General features: G+C 44.3%; 1 protein-coding gene across 3 annotated transcripts in view; it reads right to left on the bottom strand.

The window, feature by feature from the left end:
• The window catches only part of RAB37 (RAB37, member RAS oncogene family), a 157073-nt gene extending 142866 nt beyond the window's left edge, over positions 1–14207 (bottom strand). Inside the window, exons 1-2 of one of the 3 annotated variants that reach the window (XM_056549552.1) lie at positions 13980–14207; positions 3676–3786 (exon numbers count right to left, since the gene is read on the bottom strand). In XM_056549552.1, coding sequence (XP_056405527.1) covers positions 3676–3786; positions 13980–14039 — 171 coding nt within the window. In that variant the 5' untranslated portion in view covers positions 14040–14207. The remainder of the gene's footprint in view (positions 1–3675; positions 3787–13979) is intronic. The other 2 variants (XM_056549551.1, XM_056549554.1) reach the window with 2 other exon arrangements.
• Positions 14208–26279: the final 12072 nt, after the last annotated feature.

Genomic DNA, 26279 nt, shown 5'->3' with positions numbered 1-26279 from the left:
CTAATGACGAGGGTGCTAACCACGAAGTGTTCTCACATTCTAGCCATACATGCCCCCAGGGCTCAAGTCCTGCAGGAACTTATGGGAACGGAGTTCCTGCACTTATTCCACAGCAGGAACGCAGTTCCCATTAGCAGGAGTCCTGCAGGACCAGCCCTTAAAGGGGTACTCCACCCCTAGACATCTTATCCCCTATCCAAAGTATAGGGGATAAGATGTCTGATTGCTGGGGACCCCAGACATCCGGTGCATGGAGCGAGCTTCGCTTCATGCTGGATGACTGGTGATGCGGGGCAGAGGCTCGTGACGTCACAGTAATGCCCCCTCAATACAAGTCTATGGGCATAGACTTGCATTGAAGGGTTGCGACTATCACAGTGCAGGTGCATTCATACGGAGACTTGATTACACACAGGTGGATTCTATTTATCATCATTAGTCATTTAAGTCAACATTGGATCATTCAGAGATCCTCACTGAACTTCTGGATAGAGTTTGCTGCACTGAAAGTAACCTCTTAAGGACGCAGGGCGTATGGATACGCCCTGTATTCCGAGTCCTTAACGACGCAGGGCGTATCCATTCGCCCGCGGGAATTCCGGTCCCCACCGCTAGCCGGTTGGGGACCGCAGCCGGATGCCTGCTGAAATCGTTCAGCAGGCATCCCGGCATATCGCCCAGGGGGGTCATTATGCCCCCCCATGTCGGTGATGGCCGCAGATCGCTGGACAATTCAGTCCAGCGATCTGCGGCGATTCCAGGTCAATCGGGTCTCCAGTGACCCTGAATTACTGGCTGATCCGAACGCCCCTCTTCCGGAGGATGTGAGCGGGTGCGGGAAGAAGACCCCGGGTGCTGGGGACCCCGATCCCCGGCGTCCCTGTTGGGATCGGGGCCCCAGGAGCGACGGCCGCGGCGAGGGACTGTCCTGCGACGGAGCAGCAGCAGGAGGTGAGTGACAGCCTCCTGCTGTTGCTTAGCAACAGCTCCCAGCTTGCAAAAAGGGCATGCTGGGAGCTGTAGTTATGCAACAGCGGGAGGCAGACCACCACAACTCCCAGCATTCCCTTATGGACATGCTGGGACTTATAGTTTTGCAACAGCTGAAGGCACATTTTTTCTATGGAAAAGTGTACCTTCAGCTGTTGTATAACTACAACTCCCAGCTTTCTCAATCAGCTAAAGTGCATGCTGGGAGTTGTAGTGGTACATCTGCTGGTTGCATAACTACAACTCCCAGCATGCCCGTTGGCTGTCAGTGACTGCTGAGAGTTGTAGTTTTGCAACAGCTGAACTGCTTATGAAACACAGAGTTGTTTTTTTTTACCTTAACTCAGTGTTTCACGACCGGTGTGCCTCCAGCTGTTGCAAACTACAACTCCCAGCATGCACCGGACATGCTGGGAGTTGTAGTTTTGCAACAGCTGGAGGCACACTGGTTGTGAAACATTGAGTTAAGCAGCAAACCAGTGTGTCTCCAGCTGTTTCATAACTACAATCCCCAGCATTCCCAGCCAAAGTAGTATGCCTCCAGCTGTTGCAAAACTACAACTCCCAGCATGCACTGATAGACCGTACATGCTGGGAGTTGTAGTGTTGCAACAGCTGGATGTTCCCCCCTTCCCAATGTGAACGTACAGGGTACACTCACATGGGCGGAGGTTTACAGTAAGTATCCGGCTGCAAGTTTGCTTTTCTGCCGCAGCTCAAACTGCCAGCGAGAAACTACCGTGAACCCCCGCCCGTGCGACTGTACCCTAAAAACACTACACTACACTAACACAAAATAAAATAAAAAGTAAAAAAACACTACATATACACATACCCCTACACAGCCCCCCTCCCCTCCCCAATAAAAACGAAAAAGTCTGGTTCGCCACTGTTTCCAAAACGGAGCCTCCAGCTGTTGCAAAACAACTACTCCCAGTATTGCCAGACAGCCACTGACTGTCCAGGCATGCTGGGAGTTTTACAACAGCTGGAGGCACCCTGTTGGGAATCATTGGCGTAGAATACCCCTATGTCCCTAATTTAGGCCTCAAATGAGCATGAGCATGGCGCTCTCACTTTGGAGCCCTGTCGTATTTCAAGGCAACAGTTTAGGGTCACATATGGGGTATCGCCGTACTCGGGAGAAATTGTGTTACAAATTTTGGGGGGTATTTTCTGCTATTACCCTTTTTAAAAATGTAAAATTTTTGGGAAAGCAAGTATTTTAGGTAAAAAATTTTTTTTTTTGCTGTTCTGGCACCATAGGGGCTTCCTAAATGCGGCATGCCCCCAGAGCAAAATTTGCTTTCAAAAAGCCAAATGTGACTACTCCTCTTCTGAGACCTGTAGTGCGCCAGCAGAGCACTTTTCACCCCCATATGGCGTGTTTTCTGAATCGGGAGAAATTGGGCTTCAAATTTTGGGGGGTATTTTCTTGCTATTACCCTTTTTAAAAATGTAACATTTTTGGGAAACCAAGCATTTTAGTGGAACAATTTTTTTTTTTACATATGCAAAAGTCGTGAATCACCTGTGGGGTATTAAGGTTCACTTTACCCCTTGCTATGTTCCCCGAGGGGTCTAGTTTCCAAAATGGTATGCCATGTGTTATTTTTATTTTTTTTGCTGTTCTGGCACCATAGGGACTTCCTAAAGGTGACATGCCCCCCAAAAACCATTTGTCGCTCCTTCCCTTCTGAGCCCTCTACTGCGCCCGCCGAACAATTAACATAGAGATATGAGGTATGTCCTTACTCGAGAGAAATTGGGTTTCAAATACCAGTAAAAATTTTCTCCTTTTTACCCCTTGCAAAAATTCAAAGATTGGGTCTACAAGAACATGCGAGTGTAAAAAATGAAGATTTTGAATTTTCTCCTTCACTTTGCTGCTATTCCTGTGAAACACCTAAAGGGTTAAAACACTTACTGAATGTAATTTTGAATACTTTGGAGGGTGCAGTTTTTATAATGGGGTCATGTGTGACCCTTCAAATCCACTTAAAACCTGAACTGGTCCCTGAAAAATAGTGTGTTTGAAAATTTTGTGAAAAATTTGAAAATTGCTGCTGAACTTTGAAGCCCTCTGATGTCTTCCAAAAGTAAAAACTCATAAATTTTATGATGCAAACATAAAGTAGACATATTGTATTTGTGAATAAAAATAAAATTTATTTGGAATATCCATTTTTCTTACAAGCAGAGAGCTTCAAAGTTCGAAAAATGCTAAATTTTCAATCTTTTCATCAAATTTTTTAATTTTTCACCAAGAAAGGATGCAATTTACCACAAAAAAATTACCACTATGTTAAAGTAGAATATGTCACGAAAAAACTATCTCTGAATCAGAATGATATGTAAAAGCATTCCAGAGTTATTAATGTTTAAAGTGACAGTGGTCAGATGTTCAAAAAACGCTCTGGTCCTAAGGTGTAAAATGGCCTGGTCCTTAAGGGGTTACACTACTTCATAGGGTCCTACTGCCCCCCTCCATGCATTCTTTACGGGAGCACCGTAGATAAAGGAGTACAGTTCTGATAAGATACAGGAGTGCTATTCTAGATAGGTGTTAAGTATGGAAAGTCTAGAGTACCCCTCTAAAAACAGCAAAAACTGGACAATTTTTGTACAACAGAATGAAAATAAGAATTCACAGGCAGTAATGGCTTTATACACTAGTGCACTTACCGTGAATCCTATGCCCACTGTTGATGTAAAAGATCCTGGTATAAATTTGCCCTGGTCATACTGCACAAGCAACGAGGTCTTTCCCACAGAGCTATCACCTACCAAAATTGTCTAAGCAAAAGCAGAATGGAAAAATACAGTAAGTTGAAAATGCCAATAACCACATAAAAAGTTCCCAAATTCATGCTGTTTAAGGTTATGTTTACACGTTCCTATGTAGCAGCGGGTTTACTGTTGCAGGAAATACCCTGTGAGTTATGCTAGCATTCATTTCAACTGGCTGCAAAAACCCAGGCAGCCAATAAGGCTAGGTACACACCGCGTTTTACTATATACGATATAGCATATATCAGCCATTGGCCACAATGCAAAAAAAGTATTCCAAACAGTATACTTTTTATTTGTAGGAGCCCGATGTATAAGAAAAGCATAAACTGGTGCACTTTCCAAAATAGAAAAAAAAAAAACTAATGGGATGCCAAAAAGACACTGAAGGCCATTTTGGCATATGCGCCGGGAGCTTTCCTGGCACATGCACACAGCTTTCACATAGCTTAAAGGGGTACTCCGGCGCTTAGACATCTTATCCCCTATCCAAAGGATAGGGGATAAAATGCCTGATCGCGGGGACCCCCGTGTGACTTTACGCTCCGCCCCTCAATGCAAGACTATGGGAAGGGGACTGATTTTAACTGGGGTGCTGCGCGCAAGATCACGGGGGTCCCCAGCGGCGGGACCCCCGCGATCAGGCATCTTATCCCCTATCCTTTGGATAGGGGATAAGATGTCTAAGCGCCGGAGTACCCCTTTAACATTGGAAGGGTATTCCAGGATTTTCATTTTATTTCACTATGCTTTAGGGGCTGTAAAGTTAGTGTAATTCATACTATAGTGTATGCACCTGTGGTGGTTGATGGTGGTCTCACAATTCTTACATGATCTTTTCCCTGATGTTTATTTTTAACAGCATACAAAATGAGTGTCATCTCAGGTTTTCCCAGGATGCAGAGCGGCCTTAGTCAGGTGTTCAATCTGCTTCAATTGGTGGAGCAACGGCTAGGGGGAGATCATTCTGCAGTGAATTGTAGTTTTGCAACAGCAGCTTGGCACCATGGTTAGAAAACACTTGAGCGGGGTACCCGGCTGATGCATAGGAGGGAGAAAAGAAACCTCACACTTCAGGCACCTTGGGTCTGAGTTGTGCTCCAACCAAAAATGTTGTGGGAAGTTTTTTAAACCATAAATATCTGGTATCTTTTTGACCATCAATATGTCTCTCACATTCTCAGGTACAGGGCTAGGCAAAAGCTAATTTTGCCGCCCCCTTGACCCTGCCCATTGGCTCCTCCCTAAGACACTCCCCATCTTACTACTGGGGTGACACACTGTAACAAACCTACTCATGTAATTACCTTACTACTGGGATGTCACTGAAACAAACCCCCTCTTCATGTAATCTCCTTACTACTGGGGTGACACACTGTAACAGACCTCCTCTTCATGTAATATCCTTACTATTGGGGCGACACACTGTAACAAACCTCCTTCTCAGGTAATTACCTTACTTCTGGGGTGACACACTGTAACAAACCTCCTCCTCATGCAATTACCTTACTACTAGGGTGGCCCCTGATGGGAGTTGTAGTTTAGTAACAATTGGAGGCTCCCTGTTTAGGAAAACACTGCATTATGTGCGCTCTCCCGAGGGGAGAGCGCCAAAAAAATACAACCCAATTTTTCGTGTTTTTCTTTTTTTCTCATTTCAAATACGTGAATGCGGAGGACTACGTCAGATTCGGTGGACTGCGACGATGACCAGCGTTTTTTTAATGTCAATAAAAGGGTTGACGAGGGCTGTGGGGGAGTGTATTTTTAAATAAACATTTTTTTCAATGTGTCGTGTTTTTTATAATTGAATTTTCAGGCTTAGTAGTGGAAGCCATCTTGTAGACGGAATCCATTACTAAGCCAGGGCTTAGCGTTAGCACCAAAAACAGCTAGCGATAACCCCCAATTATTACCCCAGTACCCACCGCCACAGGGGTGCCTGGAAGAGCCGGTACCAACAGGCCCGGAGCGTCAAATTTGGCAATGAAAATACGGGTAACCCTATGCTTTTTTTTTTTTTTTTTTTAAATAAATAAATAAAAATAAAAAACACATAGGGTTCCCCATATTTTCAGTATCAGCCAGATACCAACTAAGCAGCAACAGCCTGATGTTACCAGGGTGGGTGAGGACCATTGTTACAGGCCCTCCCCAGCCTAAATAACACCAGCCTGTTACCACCTAGGCCCTGGAGCGCCATTTTTGATGCTCGGGGCCTGTTGGTACAGCTCTTCCTGGCACCTCTGGGGTGGTGGATACCGGGGTAATAATTGGGGGTTAGCACTAGCTGGCTTGTGGCTAACACTAAGCCCCGACTTAGTAATGGCTTCCGTCTACAAGATGGCTTACACTACTAAGCCTGAAAATTCAATGATAAAAAAGATGACACATTGCAAAAAAAAGTGTATTTAAAAAAACACTCCCCCGCAGCCCTCATTAACCCTTTTATTGAAATTAAAAACCCGCTGGTCATTGTCGCAATCCACCAAATCTGACCTAGTTCTCCGCATTCACATATCTGAAATGAGAATGAAAGAAAAGAAAAAAAAAGATTACATTTTTGTCACTCTCCCCCGGGGAGTGTGCCCATACTGCAGTGTAACAGGGAGCCTCAAATTGTTGACATCTGCCTACTGTACCTTGTATATACAGTCATCTATAGATAGCTGTCTATACAGGAGAGTGCACAAAGACTTACCCCAGAACTGCTCAGCAGCAACGTGGGTTAAAACTTTCCTTGCTGGGCTCCTGTATTGTATACATGGGTACACTATGCACCCCTGTATACTATACAGTAACCAATAGTGTTGAGCGGCATAGGCCATATTCGAATTCGCAAATATTCGCGAATATATGGACGAATATTCGTCTTATATTCGCGAATATTCGCATATTCGTTATATTCTCGTTTTATTTTCGCATATGCGCATATTCACGTATGCGAAAATTAACATATGTGAATATTAGCATGTGCAAGATTAACATTACGTGAAAATTCGCATATGCGAAAATTAACATATGCGAATATTCGCGTATGCGAATTTTAGCATGCCAGTCTCACACAGTAGTATTACAGCCTTCTTTACACCACACAAGCTGGAAGCAGAGAGGGGTGATCACTGTGATGTGTACTGTGAAGAAAAAAAAAAAAAAATAAAATAAAAAAAAAACGAATATTCGTAATTACGAATATATAGCGCTATATTCGCGAAATTCGCGAATTCGCGAATATGCGATATTCGCGAATAATATTCGAATTGCGAATATTCGCGAGCAACACTAGTAACCAACCGACATGCGATGGCCCCGACATATGATAAAATTGACATACGATGGCCTCTCAGAGGCCATCGCATGTCGATGTCAGCATCGACATATGATGCTTTTATATGTCGGGGCCATCGCATTAACTGCTATCCGACAGCGCAAAATGCTTAAGCTGCTGTCGGATAGCAGTTTAAGCATCCCGGAGAGGTTCGCTCACCTATCCCTGCTGCTCCGGGTCCACTGCGCAATCCTCTGGCGTCTTCTGCATCTTCTCCAGGGTCTGGGCCTCGCTTCCCGGCGTCGTTATTACGTCACTATGCACGCCGTGCCGGCACAGCAGCGTAATAACGTCACCAGAAAGCGAGGCCCGGACCCTGCAGAAGATGCGGAAGAAGCCAGAGGATCCCGAAGAAGACGCTGGAGCAGCAGGACAGCATCGGGAGCCCCTGGGACAGCATCGGGAGCGGTGAGGATGCGGTCCAGAGCGGCGGAGGGGACAGGTGAGTATAACTTCCTATACTTTACATTGCACGGATCCCTCAACATACGATGGATTCGACAAACGATGGGTCGTTTGGAACGAATTACCATCGTATGTTGAGGGACCACTTTACAGCCAGAGGAGGTAAGTAGTGATGCTCTGCACCCTGTATATGTATATGCTAAACATCACTCCTCACCTCCTTACACTCTGTGGGCCGGGCGCTCTGCATCTGACCCACAGAGCGGTACCTAAAGGCAATGAAAAAAATCACCACAGGGTACAAAAATGATTGTTTCCACACACCAGCAAAAATGCGAGAAAAAACACAAGAAAAAGCTGTGACATTTTTTCTGGCATTTTTGCTGGTGGACAATAAACATCAATGGAATCAGAGCCTCAAAGCAATAGATGTCGTGCTAATTATGCCCCAAAAATGAATCACTATGTTTAATAGCATGATTTCGGCCATTTTGTGTATGTTCTAAATAGACCATAATGTATTCTAAGTTCTCCTATTCAAGTGCCAGTCTGGGAGTAGAATACATTCTCTAGACATTCACACATCAGTGTTAGAGAATCATCCATTATATTGTTATCTTTCCAATAAATTTGGATGTCTAATTGGTGACTCTGTCTATGAGAAACCAAGTTTTGATTACTTATAGATGTCAAAAGTAATCCCTGAATTGTTAATTATGGCTCCATTTGTCAAGTGTGGAATGTTGGTTTAAGACCAGTTATTGACAGTTAACCCTTAATGGTAATGATTAGGCAATAGCACCCCCTAGTGTATGGGTAGTTGACATTACACTAACAGGAAAGGCATTATGGGCGATATGCTCAATGCATTCTGGGTAGTATAGTGATGTCATAATCATTACCATATGTACACACCCAACCTACATTCATTGGGGAATTCTAATTTAGGAGGGTGTGTCTATCTAATTAAAAAGTCTGGTAAACCAGATGTTAGGGAGGGGACTAGACTGTAGTCTATAATTTAGACTTGGTAAGAGACACAAAAATGGTATTCCATTTAAAGGAAAACTGTCAGATATTTTTTTCCACACTATCCACAGTACTAGTGGATAGTGCGGGAGGCGCTGATTAAAACGAGCCCTACCTTACCCCGATCCGCCCGGCCGTTCGTCTGCAATTGTAGTTTTATTCTATCTGTATATCTTGCTTTAACTGGCACGGGCGGGGCTTCTGCAGCTAACTGGTACTAACGTCAGCGCCGCTTATGAATATTCATCCCCCCCTCCCTCCAGTTAGGAGTGGAGAAGAGAGGGAGAACTGGAGGGAGGGGGGATGAATATTCATAAGCGGCACTGGCGTCAGTGCCAGTTAGCTGCAGAAGCCACGCCCATGCCACTTACTGCAAGATATACACATAGAATAAAACTACATTTGCAGGCGAACGGCCAGGCGGATCAAGGTAAGGTAGAGCTCATTTTAATCAGCGTCTCCCGCACTATCCACTAGTACTGTGGATAGTGCAGGAGAAAATATCTGACAGTTTTGCTTTAATTAAGGCTAATTGGGATAACATGGATGGAATTATACCATTTAGATTGCTGAATAAATTAATTAAATTAAATAAAATAATTAATTATCTCCAATTGAGATTATAGTTTTAGGATATTGTGAGACTTCATTCTACCTGCAGAAGAATCAAGACTCATAATCTATCAAAGTATTAAAGGGGTACTCCACCCCTAGACATCTTATTCCCTATCCAAAGGATAGGGGATAAGATGTCAGATCGCCGGGGTCCCGCTGCTGGTGACCCCGGGGATCGCTGCTGCAGCACCCCGCTATCATTACTGTGCAGAGCGAGATCGCTCTGCACGTAATGACGGGCAATACAGGGGCCAGAGCATCGTTACGTCATGGCTCCGCCCCTCATGATGTCACGGCCCACCCCTTCAATACAAGTCTATGGGAGGGGGCGTGGCAGTCGTCACGCCCCCTGCCATAGACTTGCATTAAGGGGACGGGCCGTGATGTAATGAGGGGCGGAGCCATGACGTCACGCTGCTCCGGCCCCTGTATCGCCCGTCATTCGCCTGAACTCGCTCTGTGCAGTAATGATGGCGGGGTGCCGCAGTGGCGATCCCCGGGGTCCCAAGCAGCGGGACCGCGGCGATCTAACATCTTATCCCCTATCCTTTGGATAGGGGATAAGATGCCAGGGGCGGAGTACCCCTTTAAATAATTGCTTAGACATTGATAGAATTCCTACTCACCAAACTTAGTGTTATAAGTATATTTCCCACACAGGAAACTTGTTTCAAGTTCTTCCTCCTAAAATATAGTTTAGCAAGATCATAAAACTCTGCTATTTGTCTTTATAGTCTTACCAAGGTCATGTATAGAAAATAGTCCAGAAAGGGGTGGAAGTTCTTAGATGGATTTCCCCATTCATGGAGTCATGTGATTTGTAGTTAGTTAGAAGGGGGCGGGGAATGTATTTAGCATTCCATATTGAGATGTCTATGATTAGATATTGCCCATCTTGATATCATGAGGTTCCTCTGGATAGAGTGATAACCTTTTTCTTATATGATATTCCTAACCTAGTAGCTTTTGTTTTATTTTAACAAGTTACTTACTACTCATATGTATTGTTCTACTATATGTAGTCCATTAACAAACTTTTAATGTTTACAAATATATCTAATTGATATTCATTTGCATATATCATTGTGTTTATTACTCATTTATGTTTATAACCTTATAACCAATAAATCTGCATACTTTATAATACCTGTGTATTATTGCATATTGCAAACCTTCATCCTTAAGCGTTAATGTTATCCTGTCATAAAATAACTTGTTGATATCTGAGGAAATAGTCAGACTCAGATATGAATTGTATTGATTGGCTCTGTCTACAATTCACTAGGTCATAATTTCGATATTTTTAATAATTTTAATAATTTTTTATTTTTCATAATTAATACTTTTTAGGACCATAATTCATAATTGATTTATACCGCACGACATAGAACAAAATCCCTGTGTCCACTTTTCCTGTGAGGTGTAGATCAGGTGTAGAAATAGAACTGTGTGTAAATTTAGAACTTTGCACGAAATTTATCATGTGCCTTGCTCAAGTATGATAAATTTGGTGCAATTGCACCAAATTTAGACCAACCAAAATGATCTACAAAAAGACGTCTACCTACACCAACACTGATATATGTCCCCATATAAGCCTTGGGCTCTTTCTACAGGTGGAAATTTCAGTGTAGCAGCCTTCCATTGGCAGATTTGTCAAAATCTGTGCAGAGGAAAAGCTGACCAGTTGCCCATAGCAACCATTCAGATTGATTCTTTTATTTTTTTAAAGGTCCTTTGAAAAATGAAAGAAGCGATCTGATAAGTTGCTTTGGGCAATTTCATTCTTTAGGCGAAAATTAGGAGAAATTCCACACAGGCTGCATTACCGCCAATGGGGATGGAGCATGTCACATGACCGAAAATATGCAGAATGTTCGACACATTTGAATAATCCGGTGGGATTATTGGACCGCTCTAAAATGCCCTATATCATAGACCTCAATGCATTTCCAAGCAGGATTCGAAGAAAGAATAGACAACATAAACATTTACCGTGGAAATTCCCCCATGGGAACAGCGCAGCAAAATCCCTTTGAAATCAACGGGACTCTGTTGCAGTGGAATTTACGGGGGGACATTCCAAGTGGAATTCCGCATGGAAATTCCGATGTGTAAACCTAGCCTTACAAACTTGCGTGTTTCCCACTGCGAGTTTGAAAGGGGGCAGGGTCTCTGCGGGCTGTCCGCAGCATATTTTCAATGGGGTCTGTGGTGAATTTTCCGCAGCTGAGATTCCACTGCTGAAAATTTCCCTGCCCCCTTTCAAACTCGCAGTGGGAAACACGCTGTGAGTTTGTAAGGAAATACACAAATAAAGGAAAGGATAAAGAAGAAATTATAAACAGGGATCAGGAAAAAGCAAATATATTAAACAAATTCTTCTCCACGGTGTTCACCGAAGAAAATGAAATGACAGGTGAAATGCAGCGAGATAAGGTAAACTCCCCAGTACAGGTCACCTGTCTAACCCAGGAAGAAGTACAATGCCGCCTACAAAAAATCAAAATAGACAAATCGCCAGGTCCAGATGCATTCATCCCCGTGTTCTAAAGGAATTATGTAATGTAATAGACAGACCCCTATTTTTTATATTCATGGACTCTATAGTAATAGGGACTGTTCCCCAGGACTGGCGCATGGCAAATGTGGGGCCAATATTTAAAAAGGGGACAAAAAATTACCCCGGGAATTATAGGCCTGTTAGTTTAACCACTGTTGTATGTAAATTGTTTGGCTTTATGAGGGATCGGTCCTGTCAAACTAATCTGATCAGCTTTTATGAGGAGGTGAGCTCCAGACTGCACCAGGGGGAATCACTGGATGTTGTATATCTGGATTTTTCCAAAGCATTTGATACGGTGCCACATAAAAGATTGGTGCATAAAATGAGAGGGATTGGGCTGGGGGAGAATGTGTGTAAGTGGGTAACTGGCTCAGTGATAGGAAACAGAGGGTGGTTATTAATAGTACTTATTCTGATTAGGTGACTGTTACTAGTGGGGTACCACAGGGGTCAGTCTTGGGTCTTGTCCTATTTAATATATTCATTAATGACCTTGTAGAGGGGTTGAATAGTAAAGTAGCAATCTTTGCAGATGATACTAAACTCTTTAAAGCAGAAAACACAATAGAGGACAGGGCACTCTTACAAATGGATTTGGATAGGTTGGAGGTTTGGGCTGGGAAGTGGCAGATGAGGTTCAACACTGATGAATGTAAAGTAATGCACATGTGGAGGAAAAATCCGGGCTGGGATTATGTATTAAATGGGAGCAAACTTGGGACGACTGATGTGGAAAAGGACTTGGGAGTTTTAGTTAACAATAAATTTAGCTGTAGTGACCAGTGTCGGGCAGCTGCTGCCAAGGCAAATAAAATCTTGGGGTGCATCAATAGGGGCATAGATGCCCACGACAAGGAAATAATTCTACCACTGTACAAATCACTAGTCAGACCACACATAGAATACTGTGTACAGTACTGGGCACCAGTGTACAAGAAAGATATAGTGGAGCTGGAAAGTTTCAAAGATGGGCAACCAGGGTAATACGGGGAATGGGAGGACTACAGTACCCAGAAAGAATATCAGAATTAGGGTTATTTAGTTTAGAAAAAAGAAGGCTTAGGGGAGACCTAATAACTATGTACAAATATATCAGGTGACCTTACAGAGATCTCTCCCATGATCTATTTATACCCAGGACTGTATCTATAACAAGGGGGCATCCTCTACGTTTAGAGGAAGGAAGGTTTCTACACCAGCACAGACAGGGGTTCTTTACGAGCAGTGAGAGTAAGAGCAGTGAGACTGTGGAATTCTCTCCCGGAGGAGGTGGTCATGGTGAACTCTGTAAAAGAATTTAAAAGGGGTCTGGATGCATTTTTGGAGAGTAAGAACATTGCTGGTTATGTATATTAGATTTATAGGGACAGTAGGTTGATCCAGGGATTTATTCTGACTGCCATATTTGGAGTCGGGAAGGAATTTTTACCTCTAGTATGAGGGTTTTTTGCCTTCCTCTGGATCAACTCAGTAGGGACTCATTAGGGTAATAGGTTGAACTTGATGGACTCTGGTCTTTTTTCAACCTTATGAACTATGTTACTATGTTACCTGTGTGATCGTACCTTTAGGGTATGTTTACATGGCGGAATATCTGTGCGGAATTCTACCAGAATTTTCCCATTGATTTCAATGTGATTCTGCTGCACTGTTCACACAGTGGAATTTTGGCTACAGAAACATCAGGAAATCCTGATTCCGGCATCTGCAAAAAGAATAGACTTATCTATTATTTTTGTGAATTTTGCTTGGAAATGCATTGTCATCTATGAGGCAGCGCATTTCTGAGCAGTCCTAGCGCCCACCTGATTATTTAAATGTGCGGAATTTCCACACACGTCTTCTATGTGGACATTCTGCACATTTAAGCCGTGTGAACATGGCCTTAGAGTTCATGCACCTGACAATTCTGCATGCACTGGCTGTGTGCAACAGCAAACAGTCCTTCTGAGTCTGTATTATGACACTGATCAATAGGGGCAAGAATTCTTGAATATGGTTTCATTTACGTGTACATTCCTAATTCATGGAGAATAAAAAAAAGCAATGCTCGCGTTATCCCATCAATACCATTTTATCTTACAATTACTGTGATTTGCACAATGTGCAAATGTATTTAAGTATATTTTATTTATAATAATGAAAAACTCATAAGGTAGAATACTGCTAGTATGCAGTGAATGCATTTATGTATAGCTTTAAGTTTGATCATCCAATATAATCCATAAACCAAAAAAATCCTTTAATTATACAAACCTTATGCTGGAGGGCCTCATTGTAGTCTGAGAGCTGCAGAACATCAGACTGTTCCTCCATTGTGCTTCTTCTCAACTCACGATATCTTGTAATAGCAACTTGAAGCTGCCCTGCTTCTCTAATGTGACAGATTATCACAGACAGGTCACACGTACATCTATCTGCAGCAAAGTGAGCAGCACTTCCTTTCTGGTAGACGTAGGTCGTGGTAGATGTGATGGGGAGGGGGCTTCTACTCCCATCTGCCTGTTACATAAATTGTGCCAGGGGAAAAAAAACTAAAGCAGAAAGAAATCCAATTGACATACTTGTATTATTATAAACATCATATACATAATAATAGACATACATAATATACGAGAGAGAAGAGAGAGAGAGAGAGAGAAGAGAGAAAAGAGAAGAGAGAGAGATTTATAGCATTATCTTAATTGTCCTTATTCCTTGCTGGTGTTTTATAATCAATTCTCTTGTCCCTTCCTGTTTGCTTATAAATAAATGCTGCCTGGCATCTTACAGCCATTTAACTACCATCATACTGAATTACCAAATAAATAGCAAAAAAATACATTACAAGGGTACGTTCAAATGTATGCAGATTTGATGCACAGGATTTTCTGCTGCAGATTTTAATGTAAACTAAATGACTGAGCACAGCTTCTAATCTGCAGTTACAAATCCTGCGCATCAAATCTGCACAGGATCGTGTACGTGTGAACGTACCCTAAATGTTTACTGTTAGTTCTTTTTGTACCATCTCCAAGTCTGTAGACAGACAAGCATTGTATTCTTTTTCCAATCAGTGAACTAAATGCATTATCCTGTGCATTATGCTGGCACGGATAAGAAGCTGGAGAATGAAACATAGCTAATGGAGGGCAAATGAGGACAAATTCTCATTAAAGGGGTAGTCCAGTGGTGAAAAACTTATCCCCTATCCTAAGGATAGGGGATAAGTTTGAGATCGCGGGGGGTCCGACCGCTGGGGCCCCCTGCGATCTCTCTGTACGGGGCCCCGGCTCTCCGCCGAGATAGCGGGTGTCGACCCCCGCACGAGGCGGCGGCCGACACGCCCCCTCAATACATCTCTATGGCAGAGCCGGAGATTGCCGAAGGCAGCGCTTCGGCTCTGCCATAGAGTTGTATTGAGGGGGCGTGTCGGCCGCCGCCTCGTGCGGAGGTCGACACGCCCCCTTCCAGCGGGCTGTCGGGGCTCCGTACAGGAGATCGCAGGGGGCCCCAGCGGTCGGACCCCCCGCGATCTGCAACTTATCCCCTATCCTTATGATAGGGGATAAGTTGCTCACCACTGAATCACCACTGGACTACTCCTTTAAAGTGGCTCTGTGCTAAGGACACACTTGATTGTGGGATCTAAAAGTGTAAAATGCCAGTTAATTGGGGGAGGTGATTGGGACCTCCATGCCCCTCGGTGATCCTCTTCTGGTACAAGCTGGCTCAGCCATCCAAGGACATCACCCATAATGGCGATCGCTGTGTTTGGACAGTCAATTCTGACTGATAAATCACCTTTTTTTGGGAGAGACCCAATAGCCCGGAAAATAAGGGTGATTGGTGTGCAATCTGCACACAGGGGTATGGTCCAGCCGAAGATTGCAGAACAGTTGCTGGTGGCTGGTGATGATGAGACCCCTAGAAAGTGGTGCCAGAGGGCAATGCCAGTAGAGGCCCAAACTAGTGATCCTGTCTCCCTGTACAAGTTTCCCTGTCCCCCATATAGATGACCCTGTCTTGACCCCAGATCCAGATGATTTTAAGCCACTGATTCACTGAAATGGACTTCACGTTTAGTTTTTTTCAGTGAGGCCCATTCTGCCGCATAGCGTTTTTATTGTGAAAAAACGCTGTGGCCAGATGTTAGCTGCAAGTCAATAGTTAACTGCAAAATGCCATATCCACTTGGCGTTTTTGAGTTTGGCGTTTTTTTAATCCTTTGGCGTTTTTGGGCTCCTTGGCAGTTTTTAAAAAACGACCTCTTGTTGAGACTTTGGCGTTTTTTCGAGAAAATCTTGGGAGCGAAAAAACGCCAAGAAAAAAGCCATGTGGGTTTTAACTTTGGCTTTTTTGACGGTGGTTTTTAATGTCTTTTGGTCTTTAGCGATAAAAAAAGTGATGTAGATACCTTTTTTATTAAAATTTCGTAGGGTACCATCAAAAAATAATAATAAAAAGATACAGTAGTGATGGAAAAATTGTATTTAACTAAATATATCTTTTTTTATAAGAAAATTTTAATTACATTTTAAACAGGGATCAATTTATGCGGGCGGGCAGGGCAATAAAAATGTAGCTGACAATAATAAAAATGTAGTGTGTGTGTGTGTTTTTCACTTTTAATAATTTTTTTAGGTAGTACTACTACTCCCAGCATGGAACATACTGTTCCATGATGGGAGTAGTAGTACCTGTACTAATTGAAAGATCACCCAGGGTTCGTTGCGATCCTTCTGTATAATGTATAGATGCGGCGGCCGCTCTTCTGATCCCCTGCACTGCTGTATATATAAACCTATTCATATTTCTCGCAGAGAGCTGTGATTGGCCAGATGGTTCCAGACAATCAGGTGAACACGCCGGCGTGATCACCTGACACGCAGATAGCCCGGACACCGCTCCGGTACTCGCTGCCACCGCAGCGATTCCTGCGTACCTTGTCTTGAACAGCTCTATTGCCCGGCTCTCTTGCTATATTCGATCCAGTAGACAGCACTAACCGGGATGGTGAGAAATGTCCTGCCTGGTCTCTGGACACGATAGTTAATCATAGAGCCGGAGTTCTACTGACGCTGGTTGCTTCATGGTGGTTATCCTCTGGGTGTCATTGGCTGAAAATTTGCCCATCTAAAGGGATACATACAGTGACATATACTAGTGTGATATTTGACTCCAGAGTTTACCTTAACCATAGACCTAATCCCCTGAAGAAGTGGAAACGCGTTGGGATAAGGGAATATTTTGTTCACTATATATGATAGTGTTAACATCACATCTAGGATTATACAACTACAGTATGGTGATGTGTATCTAACCACTGGTGTAATACTTTCCGTGTCATTGTTTTCAATAGTCGCAATATTGTGTTAATATCATTCCGTGATGATTTTTTCAAATTTTTATAGTTGGTGGGTCGCTATTTTTAAACTACCTTATTAAAAGTTATATTTTAGAAGGCACCTCAGTCCCTGGTAGGGACAACAATACAGATACCAACTAAGCAGCAACAGCCTGACGTTACCAGGGTGGGCTAGGACCATTGTTACTGGCCCTCCCCAGCCTAAATAACACCAGCCTGTTACCACCTAGGCCCAGGAGCGCCATTTTTGACGCTTTGGGCCTGTTGGTACTGGCTCTTCCCGGCACCCCTGTGGCGGTGGGTACCGGGGTAATAATTGGGGATTAGCACTAGCTGTTTTTGGGGCTAATGCTAAGCCCTGGCATAGTAATGGATTCCGTCAATAAGACAGCTTCCACTACTAAGCCTGAAAATTAAATAATAAAAAAAAGACGACACATTGGAAAAATTATTTTATTTTAGTGCCCATATTGCAATGTCTTCCCATACAGGGAACTTCCAATTGGTGGGAGTTGTAGTTTAGCAACAGCTGGAGTCTCCCTATCTGGGAAGACAATGCCAGAAGGGTCTGTTCACATTATACAAAACGTACAATGTGAAGAGAGCTTCACACCCTTGCTAGTCTGGCTCCCGTCTGTAGCACCACCTCTAATGACGTCATCACTAGGATACGGAGCTACAATAACCCGGCCGTGACAGGAGCACGGGAGGTAAGTGGACGTCGGCTTCTGTATATTTATGCGATTTTACATGTTGCAAGTCGGCACTAAAGTTGCATGTGAGGAGGATGCATCCCATCCATGTGAATCCCCCTCACAACCCCTGCAACTGTCAGCCACCCCTATGCAAATCAAATACCTGAAATGCGCATGGTGCTCTCTCACTAAGCCCTGTTGTATTTCAAGGCAACAGGTTACGTCCACATAAGAGGTACAGTGGTCCCTCAAGTTACAATATTAATCGGTTCCAGGATGACCATTGTATGTTGAAACCATTGTATGTTGAGACCATAACTCTATGGAAACCTGATAATTGGCTCTGATGCCACCAAAATGTCATCCAAAAATAGGAAAAAGTGAGGATTAAACAAAAATAAGTAGATAACTGATATAGATAAGTCCTTACATATAAAAGTAAGAAAGAGTTGCTGGGAGCTGTAAATCACTGTCTATGTAGAGGACAGGCAGGGCCGGCCTTAGGGGTGTGCGAGCTGTGTGGCAGCACAGGGCACCATAGCAACAGGGGTGCCGGGCAGCCGACACAGCTCGCACGAAGTATATATAATTTGTATTGCCCGACGCCCGGGACATGCAGTTTCGGGTGCCGGGCAGTTAACTTCTTCAGACATTTAGCCCTGCTTTGGGCAACCAGCGCTAAATGCCGGTGTGATGAAGAAAACTGTGCCCTGTAGCGGAATGTGACCCTCCACACAGGGACACAGTTTTCTGCTTTGCAGGCCGCTCCCTCTCATTACACTCCCACTACCCTCCCTCAACTGTGTCCCTATGCGGAGGGTCACATTCCGCTTCAGGGCACAGTTTTCTTCATTACACTGGAAGGCTTCACTTACCATGCCCTCCTCCGCATCTCCAGTTGGCTGGCCGGCCCGGGTCTGAAGAGGGACGTCGCGCATGTGACGTCCCTCCGCAGACCCGCACAGGACGTCAGTGATGTCACTCGTCAGGCCGCCGCCGGAGAGAAGAGAAGCGCAGCGCAGGACAGGTAAGGCTGTCTATGTGTGTGTGTGCGCATGTGTGGTTGTCTGTCTGTGTGTGCATGTGTGGGTGTTTGTCTGTCTGTCTGTGTGTGTGTGTGTGTGTTTGCATGTGTGGGGGTCTGTCTGTCTGTGTGTGTGCATGTGTGGGTGTCTGTCTGTCTGTGTGTATTTGCATGCATGTGTGGTTGCCTGTCTGTGTGTGTGAGTCGGAGGGGGGAACGACAATGCTACTAAATTTGGGGAACCTGCTACTACCTAATGTGGGGAACCTGCTACTACCTAATGTGGGGAACCTGCTACTACCTAATGTGGGGAACCTGCTTCTTCCTAATGTGGGGAGCCTGCTACTACCTAATGTGGGGAACCTGCTTCTTCCTATTGTGGGGATATACTGCACCTAATGTGCGGAGCTATACTGCTCCTAATGTGGGGAACTATACTGCACCTAATGTGGGGAACTATACTGCACCTAATGTGGGGAACCATACTGCACCTAATGGTGGGGAACATACTGCACCTAATGTGGGGGAACATACTACACCTAATGTGGGGAACTATACTGCACCTAATGTGGGGGAACTATACTGCACCTAATGTGGGGAACTATACTGCACCTAATGTGGGGGAACTATACTGCACCTAATGTGGGGAACTATACTGCACCTAATGTGGGGGAACTATACTGCACCTAATGTGGGGAACTATACTGCACCTAATGTGGGGGAAATATACTCCACCTAATGTGGGGGAACTGTACTGCACCTAATGTGGGGGAACTGTACTGCACCTAATGTGGGGTACTGTACTGCCTCTAATGTGGGGGAACTGTACTGCCCCTGATGTGGGGGAACTGTACTGCGCACCTAATGTGGGGGAACTGTACTGCGTACCTAATGTGAGGGAACTGTACTGCGTACCTAATGTGGGGGAACTGTACTGCCCATAATGTGGGAGAACTGTACTGCCCCTAATGTGGGGGAACTATACTACATGCCTAATGTGGGGGAACTGTACAGCACCTAATGTGGGGGAACTGTACTGCCCCTAATGTGGGGGAACTGGACTGCCCCTAATGTGGGGGAACTGGATTGTGTACATAATGTGGGGGAACTGTACTGTGTACCTAATGTGGGGGAACTGTACTGCACCTAATGTGGGGGAACTATACTGCAACTAATGTGGGGGAACTATACTGCACCTAATGTGAGGAACTATACTGCACCTAATGTGGAGAGCTATACTGCAGCTAATGTGGGGTAACTATACTGCATCTGACTAAGGTGGGCAGGGGACTGGTGAAGGGGGACATAGGACTGATTAAGGGGGCAAGGGAATTAAATCTAAAAAAAAAATTCCTCTTTGTATATGTTTATGGGGTAATGGGGGGGGGGGGGCGCCAAAAGGTTAGCTCGCACAGGGCGCCTGAACACCTAAGGCCGGCCCTGAGGACAGGAGCTTCTTCAGGGTCCTGTACAGTACACACAGTGTCCGAAATAAGTAAAGTGGAGCTACCTTTACTTGGTGTCCAAAGGAGCAGCTAACTGTGGCACGTTAAGAACATGTAAAACCTCCCTGTACTCCTGCTACCAGACAGGAATTCAGTGCATACGCTTCAGTAATACAAGTGTTTTACCAGTGAACGCCCATTCTAATTGGCTGGTTCATCCAGCTATTTACATGTTTCGTTGATCTGGACTGTCCGTAGCATTGTATGTTGAGTGTGGTTTCAAGTTACAATTGTACAGGTGAAACTCAAAAAATGTGAATATTGTGCAAAAGTTAATTTCTTTCAGTAATGCAAATTAAAAGGTGAAACTAATATATGAAAGAGACCCATTACATGCAAAGCAAGATAGTTCAAGCCGTGATTTGTCATAATCGTGATGATTATGGCTTACAGCTCATGAAAACCCCAAATCCCTAATATATTATTTCATTTGGGGAGCCATGTTATCTGCTGGTGTTCGTCCACTGTGCTTTATTAAGTCTGGGGTCAACACATCCGTCTACCAGGAGATTTTGGTGCACTTCATGCTTCCTTCCGCAGACGAGTTGCAGTACTGAAATAAATGAACTTTTGTACAATATTCAAATTTTTGGAGCTTCACCTGTATGTTGAAACTATTGTATGTTGAGGCCATTGTAAGTTAAGGGATCACTGTATTTCTGTAGTCAGGAGAAATTGAATTACCGTATTTTACGGCATATAAGACGACTTTTTAACCCAGGAAAATTTTCTCAAAAGTGGGGGGTCGTTTTATATGCCAAGTGTCATCTTATAGGGCGGGTGCTGCAGTTCATACCCCGGGCGTCCTGGCCGAGATGAATTTTCCCTGTCACATTCGGGACACAAGGATGCTCTTGCTCTTCTGAGTGTTGCTGTGTAAGAGGGGGCGTGAAAGAGGAGTTTCAAAAACTGTGATTATCTGTTGTGCGGAGTGAATCTGTGGAGTGGGTGCGACTGCCTATAGCCCACATTCATATTTTGGGTAAGTTTTTCTCTTTTGCACATAGTGGGATAACTGTTAGAGTTTAAACACCCTTTTTCATTATTTTTTTTTTTTCTCTGTTCCACCTCTAGGGGGAGGAGGAGTAGATTGGGCACAGGTGTATAAATCTTAGCTTGGGACTCTTATTGAGAGCTTGCTCTTCTGAGTGTTGCTGTGACACAGGGGGCGTGAAAGAGGAGTTTCAAAAACAGGAGTTTGAAAGCAGGAGGTTGAGATCGCTGTGAGTGTTAATTTCTAAACCCACAAGGTCTACAAAAAATGTTAAGTGTAATTTTGACTGTCTGTTTTTTCCTATACATTTGTGAAATCCCCATAACTAGATGGCCTCCATGTTGGAAAATGCAGTCCAATGTACATCCTGTTCAATGTATGCAATCCTTGAACAACAGTTTGAGGGTGCATATTGTTGTGCGAGATGTGTGCTAGTTGTCCGTTTGGAAGCCCAGATCCTGCATCTAGAGGGGCGACTGGCAACAATGAGAAGCATTAACAACATGGAGAGGAGTCTCCTGCTCACTGAGCAGGCACTCTCGGGAATAGAGGTGGGGGAGGACAGTGGGACGGAGTTGCAGGACAGTCAGGCAGTTAGCTGGGTTACAGTTAGAAAGAGGGGTAGGGGAAAAAGTGTCAGGGAGGCTAGTCCTGAACTGGCATACCCCAACAAGTTTGCCCGCTTGGCAGATGAGGGGGATGCCATTACAGAGCTAGCAGAACTGCAGCAGGATACCTCTGACCGCCAGGGGGGTGTCTGCTCCAGTAAGGAGGGAGGGAGGAGTACAGGGCAGGCCAGACAGGTACTAGTGGTGGGGGACTCAATTATTAGGGGGACAGACAGGGCAATCTGTCACAAAGACCGGGATCGCCGAACAGTGTGTTGTCTGCCTGGCGCACGAGTTCGGCACATCGCGGATCGGGTTGACAGGTTGCTGGGCGGGGCTGGAGAGGACCCAGCAGTCATGGTACATATTGGCACCAATGACAAAGTAAGAGGTAGGTGGAGTGTCCTTAAAAATGATTTCTTAGGCCGCAAGCTTAAGGCAAGGACCTCCAAGGTAGTATTTTCTGAAATACTACCAGTACCACGAGCCACACCAGAGAGGCAGCGGGAGATCAGGGAGGTAAACAAGTGGCTCAGAAGCTGGTTTAGGAAGGAAGGGTTTGGGTTCATGGAGAACTGGGCTGACTTCGCTGTCGGTTACCGGCTCTACCGTAGGGACGGGCTGCACCTCAATGGGGAAGGTGCAGCTTTGCTTGGGGAGAAGATGGCTAGAAGGGTGGAGGAGTGTTTAAACTAGGGACTTGGGGGGAGGGAACCTACAGCAAAGATGGGGAAGATAGTGTAGATAGAGAGGTGGGAATTATAAATGTACCTGGGGGTGGAGCGGAGGGAGGGGTTAGAATAGTTAATAGGAATAGGCTTCATAGGAAAATAAAACTTACACCCTTGAATCCCATTAACCCCAATAACATAAAGGATGGAAATGTAAAGTGTATGTTCACAAATGCCAGAAGCCTAGCAAATAAAATGGGGGAGCTTGAGGCCTTGATACTGGAGGAACATATTGATATAGTTGGGGTCACTGAGACATGGCTGGACTCCTCGCATGACTTGGCTGTCAATCTGCAGGGGTTTACATTGTTTCGCAAGGATGGAATGAACAGAAAAGGTGGTGGAGTCTGTCTGTATGTTAGAAGTAGTATGAAAGTCAGTGTGAACGATGCCATAGTGTGTGATGATTTTGAGGCGGTGGAATCACTGTGGGTAGAATTACAAGAGGAGGGAAATACTGAAAAAATAATATTTGGGGTAATCTACAGACCCCCTAATATCACTGAAGAGATAGAAGTTCGGCTTCATAAACAAATAGAGAGGGCCGCCCGGGCAGGTACAGTGGTAATAATGGGAGTTTTTAACTATCCAGATATAGATTGGGGTCCGGGGTTGGCTAAAACTACAAAGTGGCGACAATTCCTAAATTTATTGCAGGATAATTTTCTGGGCCAGTTTGTGGAGGACCCAAAAAGAAGTGATGCCTTGTTGGATCTGATCATTTTCAACAACGCAGAGCTGGTTGGTAATATAACTGTGCGGGAAAACCTTGGTAATAGCGACCACAATATAGTTACTTTTGACTTAAAATGTAGAAAACAAAGACAGACGGGGAAGGCAAAAACATATAACTTTAAAAAGGCAAATTTCCCTGGGCTGAGGGCTGCACTACAGGACATAGACTGGGGGGAGGTGTTCTCAAATACTGATACAGAAGGTAAATGGGACATCTTTAAATCAACTCTAAATAACTATACATCTAAATATATACCAAAGGGGAACAAATATAAATGATTAAAACTAAATCCTACATGGCTGACACATGATGTTAAAAGAGCAATAAACAACAAAAAAATAGCCTTAAAAAAATACAAATCTGATGGGTCAGCTATAACATTTAAACAGTACAAGGAGCTTAATAAAATCTGTAAAAATGTAATAAAAACAGCAAAAATTCAAAATGAGAGACAGGTGGCCAAAGAAAGCAAAACTAATCCTAAATATTTTTTTAGATATATAAATGCAAAAAAACCAAGGACAGAGCATGTAGGACCCCTTAATAATGATAATGGGGAGGTTGTCTCAGGCGATCAAGAGAAAGCGGAGCTACTGAATGGGTTCTTTAGTTCTGTATACACTATGGAAAAAGGAGCTGACATTGGCCAGGTCAGTGCTGGTAACACATCATGTAATGTACTGAACTGGCTTAATGTAGAGATGGTACAAGGTAAGTTAAGTGATATAAATGTAAGCAAATCCCCAGGGCCGGATGGACTACACCCAAGAGTTCTTAGAGAGGTAAGTTCAGTAATATCTGTACCCCTGTTTATGATATTTAGAGATTCTCTGGTGTCTGGTATTGTGCCAAGGGACTGGCGCAAGGCGAATGTGGTGCCAATCTTCAAAAAGGGCTCTAGGTCTTCCCCAGGAAACTATAGACCGGTAACGTGCATTGTGGGTAAATTGTTTGAAGGACTTATAAGGGATTACATACAGGAATACATAGGGGATAATTGTATTATAAGTGATAGCCAGCATGGGTTTACTAAGGATAGAAGTTGTCAAACCAATCTAATTAGCTTTTAGGAAGAGGTGAGTAGAAGCCTTGACAGAGGAATGGCTGTGGATATAGTGTTTCTGGATTTTGCTAAAGCGTTTGATACTGTCCCTCATAGACGTCTGACAGGTAAGTTAAGGTCTTTGGGTTTGGAAATTTTAGTTTGTAACTGGATTGAACACTGGCTCATGGATCGTACCCAGAGAGTGGTGGTCAATGATTCATACTCTGATTGGTCCCCGGTTATTAGTGGTGTACCCCAAGGTTCAGTACTGGGCCCGCTGTTGTTTAATTTATTTATCAATGATATAGAGGATGGTATGAACAGCTCTGTTTCTATCTTTGCAGATGACACCAAGCTTTGTAGCACGGTACAGTCTATAGAGGATGTGCATAAGTTACAAGATGACTTGGATAGACTAAGTGTCTGGGCATCCACTTGGCAAATGAGGTTCAATGTGGATAAATGTAAAGTTATGCATCTGGGTACTAATAACCTGGGGGGGATTAAACTGTCAGAGTCACTGGTAGAGAAGGATCTGGGTGTACTTGTAGATCACAGACTACAGAATAGCATGCAATGTCAGGCTGCTGCTTCCAAAGCCGGCAGGATATTGTCATGTATCAAAAGAGGCATGGACTCAAGGGACAGGGACATAATACTCCCCCTTTATAAAGCATTGGTACGGCCTCACCTGGAATATGCTGTTCAGTTTTGGGCACCTGTCCATAAAAGGGACACTGCGGAGTTGGAAAGGGTGCAGAGACGCGCAACTAAACTAATATGGGGAATGGAACATCTTAGCTATGAGGAGCGATTAAAGGAGTTACAATTGTTTAGTCTTGAGAAGAGACGTTTAAGGGGGGATATGATAAACGTATATAAGTATATTAATGGCCCATACAAAAAATATGGAGAAAAACTGTTCCAGGTTAAACCCCCCCAAAGGACGAGGGGGCACTCCCTCCATCTGGAGAAGAAAAAGTTTAGTCTCAAGGGGAGACACGCCTTCTTTACTGTGAGGACTGTGAATTTATGGAACGGTCTACCTCAGGAACTGGTCACAACAGGAACAATTAACAGCTTTAAAACAGGATTAGATAAATTCATGGAACAAAATAACATTAATGCTTATGAAGAAATATAAAATCCCATCCCTTCCCCAATATCGCGCCACACCCCTACCCCTTAATTCCCTGATTGAACTTGATGGACATATGTCTTTTTTCGACCGTACTAACTATGTAACTATGTAACTATGTCCCGTTACCTTTCTGTGGCCCCGCGTTAACTTTAAAAACGCTGGGGCTACCGAGAGGTAGTGCATGAAGGGACGCCACTGATGTCCCGTGTGCCCATAGAAACAGAGCAGAGCGGAGCAGCTAGGAGGAGGACACGCGCATGGTAAGCTACCAGCAGCACGTCATCTTCGGTGCTCCGACCACTGCTCCTCCGGTCCTGGGAACTACTGCTATGGCCTATCGGCCATAGCAGTAGATCATGACCCCTGACTGGAGGAGCGGTGGTCGGAGCACTGAAGTGGGGAAGTACACAGGCATACAGCCTCCATCCATACACTGTATATGGCTGAAGGCTGTATGTCTGTGGGGGCCACTGCCTACCTAATGTAGGGGAACTACAACCTAGTGTGGGGGTAACTATATTGCCAGCCTAATGTGGAGGGAACTATACTGCCAACCTAATGTGGGGGAACTATGCTGACAACCTAATGTGGGGGAACTATGCTGACAACCTAATGTGGGGGAACTTTGCTGACGACCTAATGTGGGGAGAACTACAACCTAATGTGGGGGAACTATACTGCCAACCTAATGTGGGGGGAACTATACTGCCAACCTAATGTGGGGGAACTA

This window comes from Hyla sarda, chromosome 13 (assembly GCF_029499605.1).
Source record: "Hyla sarda isolate aHylSar1 chromosome 13, aHylSar1.hap1, whole genome shotgun sequence".
Classification (NCBI taxonomy): Eukaryota; Metazoa; Chordata; class Amphibia; order Anura; family Hylidae; genus Hyla; species Hyla sarda.
This window is presented reverse-complemented; position numbering and strand designations above follow the sequence as displayed.